This window comes from Aquarana catesbeiana, unplaced genomic scaffold (assembly GCF_042186555.1).
Source record: "Aquarana catesbeiana isolate 2022-GZ unplaced genomic scaffold, ASM4218655v1 unanchor233, whole genome shotgun sequence".
NCBI classification, from domain to species: domain Eukaryota; kingdom Metazoa; phylum Chordata; class Amphibia; order Anura; family Ranidae; genus Aquarana; species Aquarana catesbeiana.
In genome coordinates, this window is record NW_027362661.1 from 1907414 (window position 1) to 1922929 (window position 15516).

Sequence of the window (15516 nt, forward strand, 5' to 3'; positions counted from 1 at the left end):
GAATGTGTATCAGAAGTTGGAGGACGTCTTCTCTTTGCAACTAATTCTTCTTGAAAAGTCCCATAGCAACAGCTCTCGGGAAGTGGACAGCTCTGGGTACCAAAAGCAATGTCCCAGGCTGGGTGGACCTCATTCTTAGTGCAACAGGGTAGTTACCAACAGCATTCACCCACATCCTGCTCTCAGGTCTATACTCACAAGTCCTTGGGTGCTGGGGGCCTTTCTCGGCATCAGGCAGACAGCTGTGTAGTGGACTCTCCAGACTGGATCCCAGGTGAAATCCCCCTTCTATAGCTTGCAGTCACTCTGAAAATAGAGCCCCAGCCCTTCAGTAGCTGGGGGCTATGCTGGGCTTCTGCTAAAGGTGCAGGGTGGTCTGGGATGGTCACAGTCCTCCAGGCTGTGAGCTTCTCCTACTGAGACCTAGACTGATGTAGCCCCAGAGCATTTATGTTTTCTCCAGCCACCTTCTGAGCACACCCCCTCAGAGATTGGTCGGGACCTCATAAATATTCATACTACTCACTCAGCCTGCTCCAATCCTATGTTCTGATGCCTTCCAGAAAGCAGGGAGAAGTAATCAAGTGTGCAGCCTGATCAGTTCAAAGCAATCAGCAGCAGTTCAACTGATTACAGAGGAGCTTCACAAAAAGGGAATACTTTTTCCTGACAGCCTAGCACCTAACTAGGAGGGTGTATATAACATTGCTAGGAAGGATGTTTATTTACCTGCTACATACCTTCCACTTTTAAATAAACGTCTCCTGACATATTGGAGTCTATTTATAAAAAAGCTGCATAACAGTTCACCATGTGAAAATGCATGTACATTCCTTCTGTGTGAATGGGGTATTAATCGAATGATCTTAGGCTATTTGCTCAGCTAATCAAAAGTTTTCCATTGATTTAAAATGAACAAGCTATTCTCTAGATGGTGCTAATTTCTATGATATTTAGCTCCATCTAATGGCTGAAAGCAGTAGTTATAAATGAACGATTGGTTTAATATTGTTGGTTTAATTAACTTTTTTCATTCAGTGTCTACTGTACTCACAAGTACATGGGTATGACCTCAGCTATCTGTATGAAACCATGCCTGGCAGAGGAAACTAAGGGGTCTACTTATAGAAAATCAATTGGATGCATGTGACAAACATTCATCCAGCCATTACAAATTCTACCCTTATTTTAATTAAACGCAGTGATTTTCTATGATTGCCAGCTCCATCTAGTGGCCATAATGAGGTAATTTTCCTGAAATACCTCCATCAGTAAAAATAGCACAATACATTATTATGGCCACTAGATGGAGCCAATGATCATATGAAATTAAAATATAACCAAAACTTATCACGGCTGGGTGAATGCTGGTCTCATTTATTCAATTATTTTTTAAATAGACCACTAAGTGTTTGTGAAAGCTTCCAACACAAAATGTACTCAGACAATGAAATGTATTGCTACGCCCTCAGGGGCCGCTGAGTATTTTGGGTTCCCTGTCCACTTCTGAGCCCTGGCTGGAGCACAACCCCCTGATGACACCCCCGTAATACCTTAGCCAGACGTCTCCTCTGGCTGTAATACACACAATAATCACATAGTGTTTGGATGGGAAGAAATCAGTCTGTATTAGAGTCAGATTAGCTTGAAGATTTACACAAAGGGTCAATGACTGATTTACTACAAGGTGAACCATGCTAGAAGAAATAGACACTGAAATACAGTACAATACCGCTTTAAACAACCCAAGTTGTCCTGCAGGACTCAGAGTTTAATTCTCTCTTACTGAGAGAACTTTCCCCAAAGGAGCAAAGAGGGAGATATGAAGAAGGTATGCTAGCTTGCATTGGGCTCCCAGTAAGCAGAAGCAGTCTTTAACTCTCTCTGAGGTTTCGGCAAATAATAAGTCCATAGATGACCTATTACAGTATGCAAGAGAGACTCTTCTACCGGCTTTGGTGAAGATCTTTATGTTGGTGCACAGTGTAGATTTAATCCTTTGAATGAGGAAAGTCACTGAAATAAATATGGGGTGGTTTTGGATTTCCCCTATTTATTATAAATATGTATGATCTTGCCTATTCCTATAGTTAGCTAGTCTATCCGAGCTCTAAAAAGGTTAACGGTGGTGATACAATAACAAGGTTAGCTATAGAAATAAACACAATGCTCAAATAAGCAAAGGTCTCATTTATTGACAAAGAAAGCAGAAATACTAACATACTGTAAAACACTAAAAGAATATTACAGAACATATAAAACAAAAGAACATAGATGATACTTTACGTAAGGTCGTCCTCAGTATTCGGTGTCTCTTGGCTGGGATTAATGGTAAAAGAGAGAGAGCCTCATCATTTGCCATTTCTTTTTGAAGCACACTTAGACACAACCCACACAAACACCCTCTGCCCGCCCATGTAGTGTTCTGTCCAATGAGAAGCTATAAGAGCCCATTTATCCTAACCATCAGGAAGTATATTATTCCCCCAAACATCTTCCAGGACGGATGTTATTCTCTACCACAAGGGGGCACCATAAAAGTCTATGAACACCTACCTTGACCCAGGTCAACATTCCAGCAACAGTTGACTTTTTGAAGCTCTGTTTGCAGGCATGGCAATTGGGCACTTTAATCTTCTCATCACCAGGTTGTGTGAGGCAAAGCTCTCCTATGCCCATGCCCCACCATCAGGGGGTATGCATAAATCCTTTTTCCAGATGTAGATTCTGATAAGCATCCTTCAGTTGCACCCACCTTGCTGGGTAAACTCACTTTACTGACACTCCAAGACGACTTCCAACAGGCAAAATGGCTTTATTAACCAGGCAGTAATAATCCATATATATATATGATATAACTTGTTCCCTTCCAACAGTCACTTTCCTAGCAATGATGACACATTAGGCAGAGTTCCCCTTTAGTAAAGGCAACAAAACTGGGAGTTTAAACTGTGCTCATCAAGGGTATGGAGGTTTTCCAAATTGAAGATGGATAGGAGTAAGGAACTTGGTGGGTGCAACTTATTGCTTCCTTGTGTGAGAAGGACTTGGGGCAATATACTTTTCTTTTTTTGCCTACCAATCAGGCAAACAGAGTCTATTAAAGTTGATAGACAGTGTGCGGCACTTGAGTGGGTCACTGATGTAGATAGCCTGTATTGCAGGAAACCTAGACTGAAATAACTGTCAACAACAACTACTTGTAAACTATTAATATGCAGTAGTATGGTACGGGTTATAGACCCTCTCACCCAATCCTGGGGAGCAGTGGTGCAGAATGATGGCCCTGTTGCTCGGGGGCATCCTTTCCTCACTGTCCTCCCGCAGAGATAATGGTGCTGCTGGCAATAACCTGCAGGTAGAACCAACTATCCTGCTCCTCATTACAATTAGCACTGTGGGAACTCTCTTCTGGGCTCTCCGGATCAGTCTGAGGCCTACTGGATCGGCATTCTGGTCTCCCACACATCCTCCCCTCTCACAGTCTCCTTCTTACCTCTCCCAGAACTCCCTGGGCTTTTCTTTACATATGTTCCTGCCCCTTCCTCTCACTCTTCCGGGAGATGTAGTCTGTTTCAATATATCTGGGGACAGAAGTCCTGCTATCAGGACTTTGCTTTGATATATTGAAGTCTGTAATAACTAACCTGCAGAACACTGCCATCTTGTGGTTAATTAATGTCCTGCAGTCAGTAGCAGTGCAGTGTGTTACAAAAAGGAAATTACTCCATTTTTATTTTTCTACTGCTATCAATGGCCAACACGATACAACACTTCATCCATGTCTTTAGTAATCTCTGATCTCCTTATGAACTGTTTCTTACATGATGAAGATCAGCCATGGAGTATATCTGAGGTGTATATCAGGGTGAGAGCTGTGATGTCCAGCAACATTCATATAGAAGACATTTCCCGCACTCAAGGTACTAATACACCTCGGGGGTTGTGTGGGATCCCTGATGTACAGGAAGACAGGAGTTCAGTGAGGAACAATTCCCTCACTTAGGACAGGAAAGTGGCTTCTCACCTGTGTAAGATCTCTGATGTCTGGAAAGATCAGAATTCTGTGAGCAACATTTCCCGCACTCAGAACAGGAATATGTTTTCTCCCCCTGTGTGAGATCTCTGATGATTGTTAAGATTGGACTTATCTGAAAAACATTTCCCGCACTCAGGACAGGAATATGGCTTCTCCCCTGTGTGAGTTCTCTGATGTCTGTAAAGACCGGACTTATATGAAAAACATTTCCCGCATTCAGGACAGTAAAAAGGCCTTTCCCCCGTGTGAGATCTCTGATGTATGTAAAGATTGAACTTCCGTGAAAAACATTTCCCGCACTCAGGGCAGGAAAAAGGCTTCTCTCCCGTGTGAGATCTCTGATGTGTGTAAAGATTGAACTTGTCTGAAAAACATTTTCCACACTCAAGACAGGAATACATCTTCATCTCTGTGTGAGATCTCTGATGTTTGTAAAGATGGGACTTCTGTGAAAAACACTTCCCACACTCAGGACAGGAATATGGCTTCTCACCTGTGTGAGATCTTTTATGCCTATTAAGATTGGATTTAAAACTGAAACACTTCCCGCACTCAGTACAGAAAAAGCTCTTCTCTGTTGGAAGGACGGCACCGTCCCTCACAGTCTGAGGTTCCTCAGGATAAGAGGAATACGATGGTCCATCTACACTGTGTGGTGCCGGATGGACATTTGAGGTAGCCGGGTTTTCTCCTGGACTATACTGTGTGATGTCCTCATCTTCTACTTTACAGTCTGGAGACAAAGTGAGACAATCCTCTGAGGTTTTCCTCATCTCCCGTCCATCTACTAAAATAGAAATAAAAAGATTATTACTAGACATGAGCAGATTGGTTCCCCTAAACCAGGACTCCGCCCACATCAGGCAGCTTTGTCTCTGAGGATCTTACAATTCCACCCTCAAGGTAACTAGTAAATGGGTCCTCTGATCTCCTACCAGATCATTTCTTTATTCATGGATCTTAGTCAGAGAGTGAAGAAACAACGAGAACTGTCTTTTATAGGAGTGATAGTGATGAGGGGATTATAGGACGAGTGTCCCCACCCCCTCTATCACTCATTACCATCTTCCCAACACAAGAAGTACTGCACTTCCTTATTTAGTCCATGATTTAGTCATGAATAACAGCGGGGCTGAGCCCCACCAGAGGTCAGAGAGTGAGGATGGGGGGAGAACAAACAAGATGAAGACTGGACTGATCCTGAAGACCACCATTGGGTTATTGACTCCTCCCTCATTGACTCTTCCATTATTATCACTTCCTGTTTAACCACTTCAGCCCCGGAAGATTTTACCCCCTTCATAACCAGAGCATTTTTTGCAATTTGGCACTGCGCCACTTTACATGGGAATTGCGCGGTCAAGCAATGCTGTACCCAAGTGTCCTTTTTTCCCCACAAATCGAGGTTTCTTTTGGTGGTATTTGATCACCACTGATATTTATATTTTTTGCGATATAAACAGAAAACTTAATCAGGGACTCATCTACGCAGACAGCTTGTTGGGGGTGTATACAAGGCTGCAATTTTTGGTTAAAGTGATTTGCGAGGGGTCGAATTTTGTGGAGCTGATCATATCCAGGGTCACCTTGAGGGCAACAGAGTTCATGGTCATTGAAGTGCATAAATTGCATAAATTGTTTGTATCTATGCCTGGCCATGGCAGCAGAGAACACGGGCATATGTTGAATCGGGTCTGTGGACCAATATGAGCATGACTCATTCTTTTCAGTAACGCCCATGTTGAGGGATAGGACCAAAAACATCTTAAATTCAGAAACCGCGATACGTTTCCATGTGAATTGTCTGGCAATGTTCGAATTTAGGTTTGTGGCGATATATTGATTGGCATAAAACTTGCTTTGGTCCACAATAGATCCATACAGATCTTCTGTGAAAAACAGCTCTAAAAAACCAAAGGGAGTTCAATTTGCTGTTTCCACTTGAATTCAGGGTTGGCCAGTGAATGGGGGAAGTACGGGCGCTGCAGAATCTGTGGGCACCAAATCAGGCTTTACAAGCACAGCGGGAAGGACACTATAGGCACTATGGGCCTGTGCTCTAATTCTTGGTTGCTGCTAGCCACCACGCCAGTTTGGACTGCAGCTATGGGACTTGCTACGTCACCAAGTGTTACTGCATTGCTGGTTTGTCTATGACCAGCATGTACTAGGACACTGGTGCTCACCAGTTCACCAAAAGGTAGAGCAGCTCTCTGCTGCATTACGGGAATCGTCATGCGATTGCAGCACCTCAGCAACTGCGGAACGGGGTCAGGAATGCCTGACCTTAGCAGGGACCTCTACTCCATTGTCAGAGCTATCTGTCAGGGTGCCGCTTCCCTCTACAGGTTGGTATACTGAGCCTGAATCTGACAGTGAGGACTCCCCATCGTTCTCATCTGCCATGCTCAGTATTCTGTAGGCCTCTTCACCTTTCGTTTGACATTTTGGCCACTAAATTTATAAGTGCCTAGTGCGACTCACAGGAACAAAAAGCACCTGGCTGTCAGGGACTGCTTAAAACTGTACAAATGAAATTAATCTGCTAGTGCTAGAAGAGATCAGGCCTGATCTTGCAAATGCTTTTGTGTACTATGTATTGGAAGTGACAGTGATCTACTGATCCTGCACTTGTTGGGGGGAGGGGCTAAACGCAGGTGCTGACAGGTGTCTGGACTGATCCTACTAAAGCTTGATTTTTGGAGACACTATACTATTGGGGACGTTAGTATAGTTCTGACCTGATCAAAGATATTGATCCGTTCAGACTATACTAGTAATGGATATGTATAGCGTGTGTGTGTGTGTGTGTGTGTGTGTGTGTGTGTGTGTGTGTGTGTGTGTGTGTGTGTGTGTGTGTGTGTGTGTGTGTGTGTGTGTGTGTGTGTGTGTGTGTGTGTTACCGGCTATCAAAGGCTTAAATGTGATAATGAATATGAATCTGACGCTTTCTGGGAATGACACCAACCCAACGTCATCTGGCATTACCCGTGACACTAATACAGTGATCAGAAAAAAGATCTGTACACCATAGTACTGATACTGTGACAGATTAACGGGGGGATCTGGGGTTAAAACTTTATTAGGGAATATGTGGCGGGTACCCTGACGCCATCTTGGACTGACACTAATGCTATCTGCACCCATGACACTAATACGGGTCCAGAAATATTTAGATAGAATAAAAGGTGGATAAAGCACCTGTACCAGGTGGCATCCACCCACAGATCTTAAAAGAATTGAGCTCTGTCATTTCAAGGCCATTGTTTCTAATATTTAGGGACTCATTAATGACGGGAATGGTACCACTGGATTGGCGCAGGGCGAACGTGGTGCCTATATTTAAAAAGGGAACAAAGTCTTTACCAAGTAACTATAGAGCTGTTAGCTTAACTTCTATAGTCGGGAAGATACTGGAGCGTTTAATAAAAGATCACATCTGATTTGTTTGGACAGAGGGGTGGCTGTGGACGTGGTGTCTTGGATTTTGCAAAAGCGTTTGACACAGTTCCCCACACGCGGCTCATGTGTAAGGTAAAGTCTACAGGCTTGGAAATATCAATTTGTAAATGGATAGAAAACTGGATAAAAGACAGAATTCAGAGAGTTGTGGTTAATGATTCTTACTCTGAATGGTCTAAGGTTATCAGTGGTGTACCCCAAGGTTCAGTGCTGGGACCCTTACTCTTTAATATCTTTATAAATGATATTGGGTCTGGGATCGAAAGTAACATTTCTGTCTTTGCAGATGACACCAAGCTATGCAGTGGAATAACGTCCTTACAGGATGTCTCCAATTTACAAGCCGACCTCAATGCTCTGTCTAATTGGGTGACTATGTGGCAGATGAGGTTTAATGTTGATGAATGTAAAGTTCTGCTCTTGGGGGCTAAGAATATACATGGCATCATACATACTAGGGGGAGTACAACTGGGGGAATCCATGGTGGAGAAGGATCTGGGGGGGTTTTGGTAGATCATAAGCTCAATAATAGCATGGAATGCCAAGCTGCAGGTTTCCAAAGCGAGCAAAGTCCTTTCTTGTATTAAGAGAGGTATGGACTCCAGAGAGAGAGATATCATCTGTACAAATCATTAGTAAGACCTCATCTGGAATATGCAGTTCAGTTTTGGGCACCAGTTCTCAAAAAGGATATCGGGGAACTGGAGAAAGTGCAGAGAAGGGCAACCAAACTGATAAGAGGCATGGGGGAGATCAGCTATGAGGAAAGATTAGAGGAACTGAATTTATCACTCTTGAGAAGAGGAGAATAAAGGGGGATATGATCAACATGTTCAAATATATAAGGGGTCCATATAGTGAACTTGGTGTTGAGTTATTCACTTTAAAAGGTCATCACAGAGGACAAGGGGGCACTATTTACGTCTAGAGGAAAAAAGATTTTATCTCCAAATACGGAAAGGTTTCTTCACAATAAGAGCTGTGAAAATGTGGAATAGACTCCCTCCAGAGGTGGTTCTGGCCAGCTCAGTAGATTGCGTTAAGAAAGGCCTGGATACTTTCCTAAATGTACATAATATAACTGGGTACTAAGAATTATATGTAAAGTTGATCTGATTGCCTCTCGGGGATCAGGAAGGAATTTTCTCCCCTGCTGTTGCAAATTTGTAGAATGCTTTGCACAGGGTTTTTTGCATTCCACTGAATCCTTTGTGGGTGAAGGATTGTGAATATGAGATTGTATTTTATATTTTAGTTGAACTAGATGGACTTGTGTCTTTTTTTTCAACCTGACTATGTGACTATGTAATACAGTCGCTGGAGAGAGAAAGGAAGGAATCACCGGCATCGCACATCCATGCCAGTGTGTGATGATGAGAATGGCAACCTCAGCCTGGGCTGCCGCCAGGTCACACCCCCAACGCGTTTTGCTATGGCCCTTGGAGCTTAGAGTGTTACTAAACCCAGTAATATAAAAACAGTTCATCCACCCCCCCACAGCTTATAAATCTTCTTTTTACATTAAAATATTGCCACTATATACATAGTTACATATTTACATAGTAGGTGAGGTCGAAAAAAGTCCATCAAGTCCAACCTATGTGTGTGATTATGTGTCAGTATTACATTGTATATCCCTGTATATTACGGTCATTCAGGTGATTATCTAATAGTTTCTTGAAACTATCAATGCTCCCCGCTGAGACCACCGCCTGTGGAAGGGAATTCCACATCCTTGCCGCTCTAATGCCCCGTACACACGGTCGGACATTGATCGGACATTCCAACGATAAAATCCTATAATTTTTTCCAACGGATGTTGGCTCAAACTTGTCTTGCATACACACGGTCACACAAAGTTGTCGGAAAATCCGATCGTTCTGACGTAAAACACGTACGTCGGGACTATAAACGGGGCAGTAGCCAACAGCTTTCATCTCTTTATTTATTCTGAGCATGCGTGGCACTTTGTGCGTCGGATTTGTGTACACACGATCGGAATTTCCGACAACGGATTTTGTTGTCGGAAAATTTTATAGCCTGCTCTCAAACTTTGTGTGTCGGAAAATCCGATGGAAAAATGTGTGATGGAGCCTACACACGGTCGGAATTTCCGACAACAAGGTCCTATCACACATTTTCCGTCGGAAAATCCGACCGTGTGTACGGGGCATTACAGTAAAGAACCCTCTACATAGTTTAAGGTTAAACCTCTTTTCTTCTAATTGTAATGAGTGGCCACGAGTCTTATTAAACTCTCTTCTGCGAAAAAGTTTTATTCCTATTGTGGGGTCACCAGTACAGTATTTGTAAATTGAAATCATATCCCCTCTCAAGCGTCTCTTCTCCAGAGAGAATAAGTTCAGCGCTCGCAACCTTTCCTCATAACTAAGATCCTCCAGACCCTTTATTAGCTTTGTTGCCCTTCTTTGTACTCGCTCCATTTCCAGTACATCCTTCTTGAGGACTGGTGCCCAGAACTGGACAGCATACTCCAGGTGCGGCCGGACCAGAGTCTTGTAGAGCTGGAGAATTATCGTTTTATCTCTGGAGTTGATCCCCCTTTTAATGCCAATATTCTGTTTGCTTTGTTAGCAGCAGCTTGACATTGCATGCCATTGCTGAGCCTATCATCTACTAGGACCCCCAGGTCCTTTTCCATCCTAGATTATAGATATACCATTTTGGATGATCTGTATACCTCGGTTACATCATAAACTGCACAGTTTCTTCAGTGCTGAGAGTTTAGGAAGGTGGAGATTTTCAGCCTGTATACACGCCCACATGTGTGATGTCAATATCATGTGACCTGGCTATCTCTGAGAACAAGACAGCATAAAAGACACAACTGAGCATGTGCAGGTCGGCTACTGCCTGTGTTAGCTGGCTTTCCCCAGATAGATATTGCAGGGAGGGGGAAGATCTGTACATACAGGATCAAACAGCATTTTTACACAATGCGGAGGATTAATTCCTTAGGTTCCACGGTGAGTATAACAAGCATGCTATGCTGTATATACAGACTGATTTTACTGTTGTAGGTTTAGTAACAATTTAATCATGGGGACACTAATACAGTGATCAGTAAAAAATCTGTACACTGTACCTAATGACACTGTGACAGGGAGTGAAAAGGTTAACTGTGGAGGCGATCAGGGGGTTAAATGTGCCTAAATATGTGATCTGGTGTCAGTGTAGTGCTTGTACTCACAGTTGATGTTATCTCTACTCACGCTGGATCCAAAAGGGGGCTCCAGGGGAGAAGATGATTTCCTGTGCCCATGCATTGTAAACACAGACACAGGAGGTTCTGTGATTTGTCGGAACCGATCAGCAGGCCTTAAATCATTGGGCTAGACCTGAAAATTGATCGTTTGAGCCAAATCACATCAGTGCCAGGCTGGCAGGAGCTCCCCCTACACTGGAGCACAGATCGCGTACTACGTACGTAATCTGGCGCAGAGCTGCAGCACATGTGTGGTGGGTGATCTGCGACTGGTTGCAATTATGATAGTGGGTGTGGAAAGAAGATTCCCCGTTTGCTGTCACAAAGGGGGATTGGCGGGGGCTGTTGAAACAGTAACATGTTACACTCTGGATACGGGTGTATCATATTACAAAAAGGTGACCTTATCCTTTAAGGTTCCAAAGTTTGAGGATGTTATCACATTATTATCAACATGTAAAAGTCTGTGCTCCAATCAAATCATCAGATATAAAATGTCCAGCTGGTAGGAAATGGGTGTAACAAAAGAGAATACATATTATGTGTATATATAGCAGTGGGTAGAGGGGAGAGAGCAGAAGTCAGGACTATGTAATGTACAACATATTGTATAAGATACAACAGCTAGGACTATATAGTATCAGAATGATGTACTGTACAACATAGTGTATATAGTGCAGAGGACAGGAGTATGTAATGTACAATATAAATTATACAGTGTAAGGGTCAGGACTTATAATATTGGTATTCAGTAATCAGTGGAACCTGAAATTTTAACATGAGACAAGTTGCAGAGGTCCCACACCGCTGCCTCCCATCTCCTGAGACTGCACTCAGTGACTTGGGTCTGAGACACTATACAGATATATCCCTCCACCCGACACAGCTAGCAGACAGAGCAAGTAACTTTGGGAGAATTGTTCTGTCAGACATCTTGCTAGACCCGGGAATGGAGCAGAAAATTCAAAGCACATTCCCCAGGTGCCTAGGTCGAGTTATTCCTGTAGTGATCAAAAGGGTTGGAAGCCAGATCCCCAGTCAGGCGACCAAAAACAGGAGCATATTGGACTATTCCGGTACAATAATAATGGGTAATAATATGAAGCATATAACGATAAAAATAAAAATATGATAGTTTTTATTGATGCAGAAGACAAAACAAATATTCCTGTAGTGAAAATCTACATTTTGCCACCAGCTGAACCCCAGAATCTCCATAAATCCAGTCTAGATACATAAATTGTGTCTGCAGCACAAAGAAGGAAGATTATCCGAGAGGAATACAGGAATACAGGACGGGGAACACAGCTCAGGAAAGTGACCAGGGGATTACAGACTGATATCACCCAGTCCCCACCCTACTCTGGACCAATCAGTGAGCAGTATGGGTGGAGGAATGTATTTAGTGTTAATGACCCACCTGTGCTGATCTCTGTAGGAGTGTCCTCCTCTATAAATGTCCCCGTTATTCCATCCTCCTCCATAGACTGCTGATCATCCCTCACATACCTCTCTTCTTCTTCTGCTTTAACCTCAAATTCTATATCGATTGGATCTCCACTCTAAACCAAGAGAAGGAGAGAGAATATAATCTATAAAATATAAGCTTTAATATTGTGACATCACATAAAAAATCCACACATTGTCTCCATGAGTCTGTGTTTTATAAGCTCCATCCCACCAACCTTGTAACAGTGAGGGATGATGTGACCTTCCTGTGTGGAATCCCGGAAATACAGAGGATGAGGACATCTCTCTGGTGGGTTCCCATTACTGGATCCATCTGTAGGAAACACACACACTGACTGAATACATTGTTTCTATGTGTTTATCAGATGATGGGGGATCTAGGTGGACCCTCCGTACTGCTCTCTCCTTTACAATAAAGTCTCCTCTTACCTGGTGATGTGAGGGGCGGCTGATTGTCCATCATGACGTCCTTGTAGAGATCCTTGTGTCCTTCTAAATACTCCCACTCCTCCATGGAGAAATAGACAGTGACATCCTGACACCTTATAGGAACCTGACACACACAATGATACAGTCACCATCCAGACACATCCCTTGTCTGTTACTGGATAATGTCCCAGAATTCCCAGCACCGCTCACCTCTCCTGTCAGCAGCTCCATCATCTTCTTGGTGACTTCTAGAATCTTCTGCATGTTGTGTCTCTCAGGTTTTAGGGAGTAACATGGAGGCACTGTGATGGTCATATGATCACCTGACTTCACAAGAGGAAATCTCTGTGTTGAAGAACCAATAGGAATATCATGTTAGAATCCCAGAATCCTCCTCACCTCTCAGGTCAGGTCTGTATTTTATTAATAGAGATAAGAGTGATGTCATGTGACCTCCCAGAATCCTCCTCACCTCTCTGGTCAGGTCTGTGTTTTATTAATAGAGATAAGAGTGATGTCATGTGACCTCCCAGAATCCTCCTCACCTCTCCGGTCAGGTCTGTGTTTTATTAATAAAGATAAGAGTGATGTCATGTGACCTCCCAGAATCCTCCTCACCTCTCCGGTCAGCAGGTAGATGATCTCCAGGGTGAGGTTTAGTATCTTCTCAGTCATGTGACTCCGGTCCTCCTCCATCCTCATTGGTCCCGTCATTTGATCTATACAGGTCTCCTTGTAGACGGATAACTTTGGGAAATGAAAGTAAGAATTATTTGGATGATGTTGGTCACACAATAATAGGATGTGGATGTGAGGGGGGTAATAGGAGGGTTGCTGTACATTTAAGCACTACTTCCCATGGGAACACATTTATTCTGGACAGTTTAGTGGTTTACTACAATTTTGAGGTCCCGGGACCCTCTTGGCCTGCCGGATCAGAAATTCCCTTTTCTCTGTTGGGTTTGTTTGGTTCCTGAATTGGTTTTGATTTGTATTAGATCTGCAGACAAGGAATGATAAATATGATCCTTCCTTTGACTTGTTTGCTCTGAGGCAGTGATGTGAGGACAATGTCAGGTCATCATGATGTCCAGGAAGGGGAACTTGCTGACTTTTGGCCGGAGTTGTCACCTAATTGGAATAATTTTAGAACTCCGGCTGCAAATCTCCCATCTCTGGCAGCCTGCTGACTGATCGGAGTGATGTCACTGTCACTCTCTGCAGTAAGAGAAAGGATTGAATTGGATAGCAGGAGGATGCTGCTGGTGAAGTAGAGAGCTGTGGGGGAGGAGTCTATTCTCTTCCCTCCAATGGCAGCCCAGTGTGGGTAGGAGGAGAACAGAAGGGGGAGGGGTTTGCTCTCTTTAGTTGCCAAGTATACTGTAGTATCCAGGACATTGTACAGAGTAGCAGTGGGTTCCCGGAGCTCTGAATTCCAGCACTGCCAGAGCCTGTCATGGGAAGGTATTGGACTGGCCAACCAGTAAGCAATGCTGTGCAAACAGACCTCCTCAAAGTGTCATTCTTTGCTTTGACCAGTGAGATGGTGAGGTGAAGACTTTCTTCACTTGCTGGGAGTTCTTTAACCACTTCCCGCCCGGCCCATAGCAGATGACGGCCAGGCGTTGGTTCCGTTATCCTGACTGGGCGTCATATGACGTCCAGCAGGATAACATGCCGCCGCGCACCCCTGGGGGCATACATCGCGGCGATCAGTGGAGCGGTGTGTCAGTCTGACAAACCGCTATACCGATCTTGGTAAAGAGTCTCCGGCAGAGGCTCTTTACCATGTGATCAGTCGTGTCCAATAAATAGGAAGAGCCGTGGATCGGCTTTTCCTCACTCGTGTCTGACAGAAGCAAGTAGAGGAGAGGCGATCGGCGGCTCTCCTGACAGGGGGGGGGGGTCTGCGCTGATTGTTTATCAGCGCAGCCCCCCCTCAGATGACCACACTGGACCACCAGGGACGCCACTAGGACCACCTGGGAAGGGGGCAACATGTGGATGGCCAGGTATGTACCCCATGGCCACCCACATGTGCCCAATCTGTGCCCACAAATGGGCACTGATTGGCACCGTTATATTTCAGTGATGCCCAGCAATGCCACCCATTACTGTCATCAGTGCCACCATTCAGTGTCATCAGTGCCACCCATCAGTGCCCATCTGTGCCCACCTATCAGTGCCCATCATTGCTACCTATCAGTGCCACCCATAAGTACCCATCAATGCCACCTATGAGTGCCCATCAGTGCCGCATACCAGTGCCACCTATCAGTGCCCATCAGTTCCACCTCATTAGTGCCACCTCATTGGTGCTGTATCAGTGCCCGTCAGTGCAGCCATATCAGTGCCCGTCACTGAAGAAGAAAACGTACTTATTTACAAAAATTTTTAACAGAAAAAAAAGAAACAAAAAACAAAGACGTTTTTTTTCCAAATTTTCGGTCTTTTTTTATTTGTTGTGCAAAAAATAAAAACCGCAGGAGGTGATCAAATACCACCAAAAGAAAGCTCTATTTGTGGGAACAAAATGATAAAAAATTTGTTTGGGTACAGTGTTGGATGACCGCGCAATTGTCATTCAAATTGCGACAGCGCTGAAAATTGGCCTGGGCGGGAAGGTGTCTAAGTGCCCCGTATTGAAGTGGTTAAGGAGGCCATAAAAGTAAGTGCAGGTGGGGTGGGAGAACCATCAGAGACCAAGAGTCCCTATAAGCCCTCAAGCCCCCTCTTACCTCAGAGCCCTGCAGCCTGACTACCCCCTCAGAGCCCCCACAGCCCTTCAGCCCCACTAACCTCTCAGAGTTGTTCAGCCCTATCACTTCCTAAGAGGCCCCCAAAGTCCTTCATCTACACTTCCTCCTCAGGGGTCCCAGAGTCCTTCAG

The 15516-nt window shown here is 44.2% G+C and overlaps 1 protein-coding gene across 12 annotated transcripts in view; it reads right to left on the reverse strand.

The window, feature by feature from the left end:
• The window catches only part of LOC141121836 (uncharacterized), a 963509-nt gene that overhangs the window by 665887 nt on the left and 282106 nt on the right, over positions 1-15516 (reverse strand). For 2 of the 12 annotated variants that reach the window (XM_073611566.1, XM_073611552.1), the window contains exon 8: positions 12149-12290. The exons of 9 other annotated variants lie outside the window; for them this stretch is intronic. In XM_073611566.1, the coding sequence (XP_073467667.1) occupies positions 12149-12290 (142 nt within the window). Of the gene's footprint in view, positions 1-12148; positions 12291-12627; positions 12752-12837; positions 12973-13245; positions 13375-15516 lie in introns of all 12 variants that reach the window. One more of the 12 variants, XM_073611556.1, reaches the window with a different exon arrangement.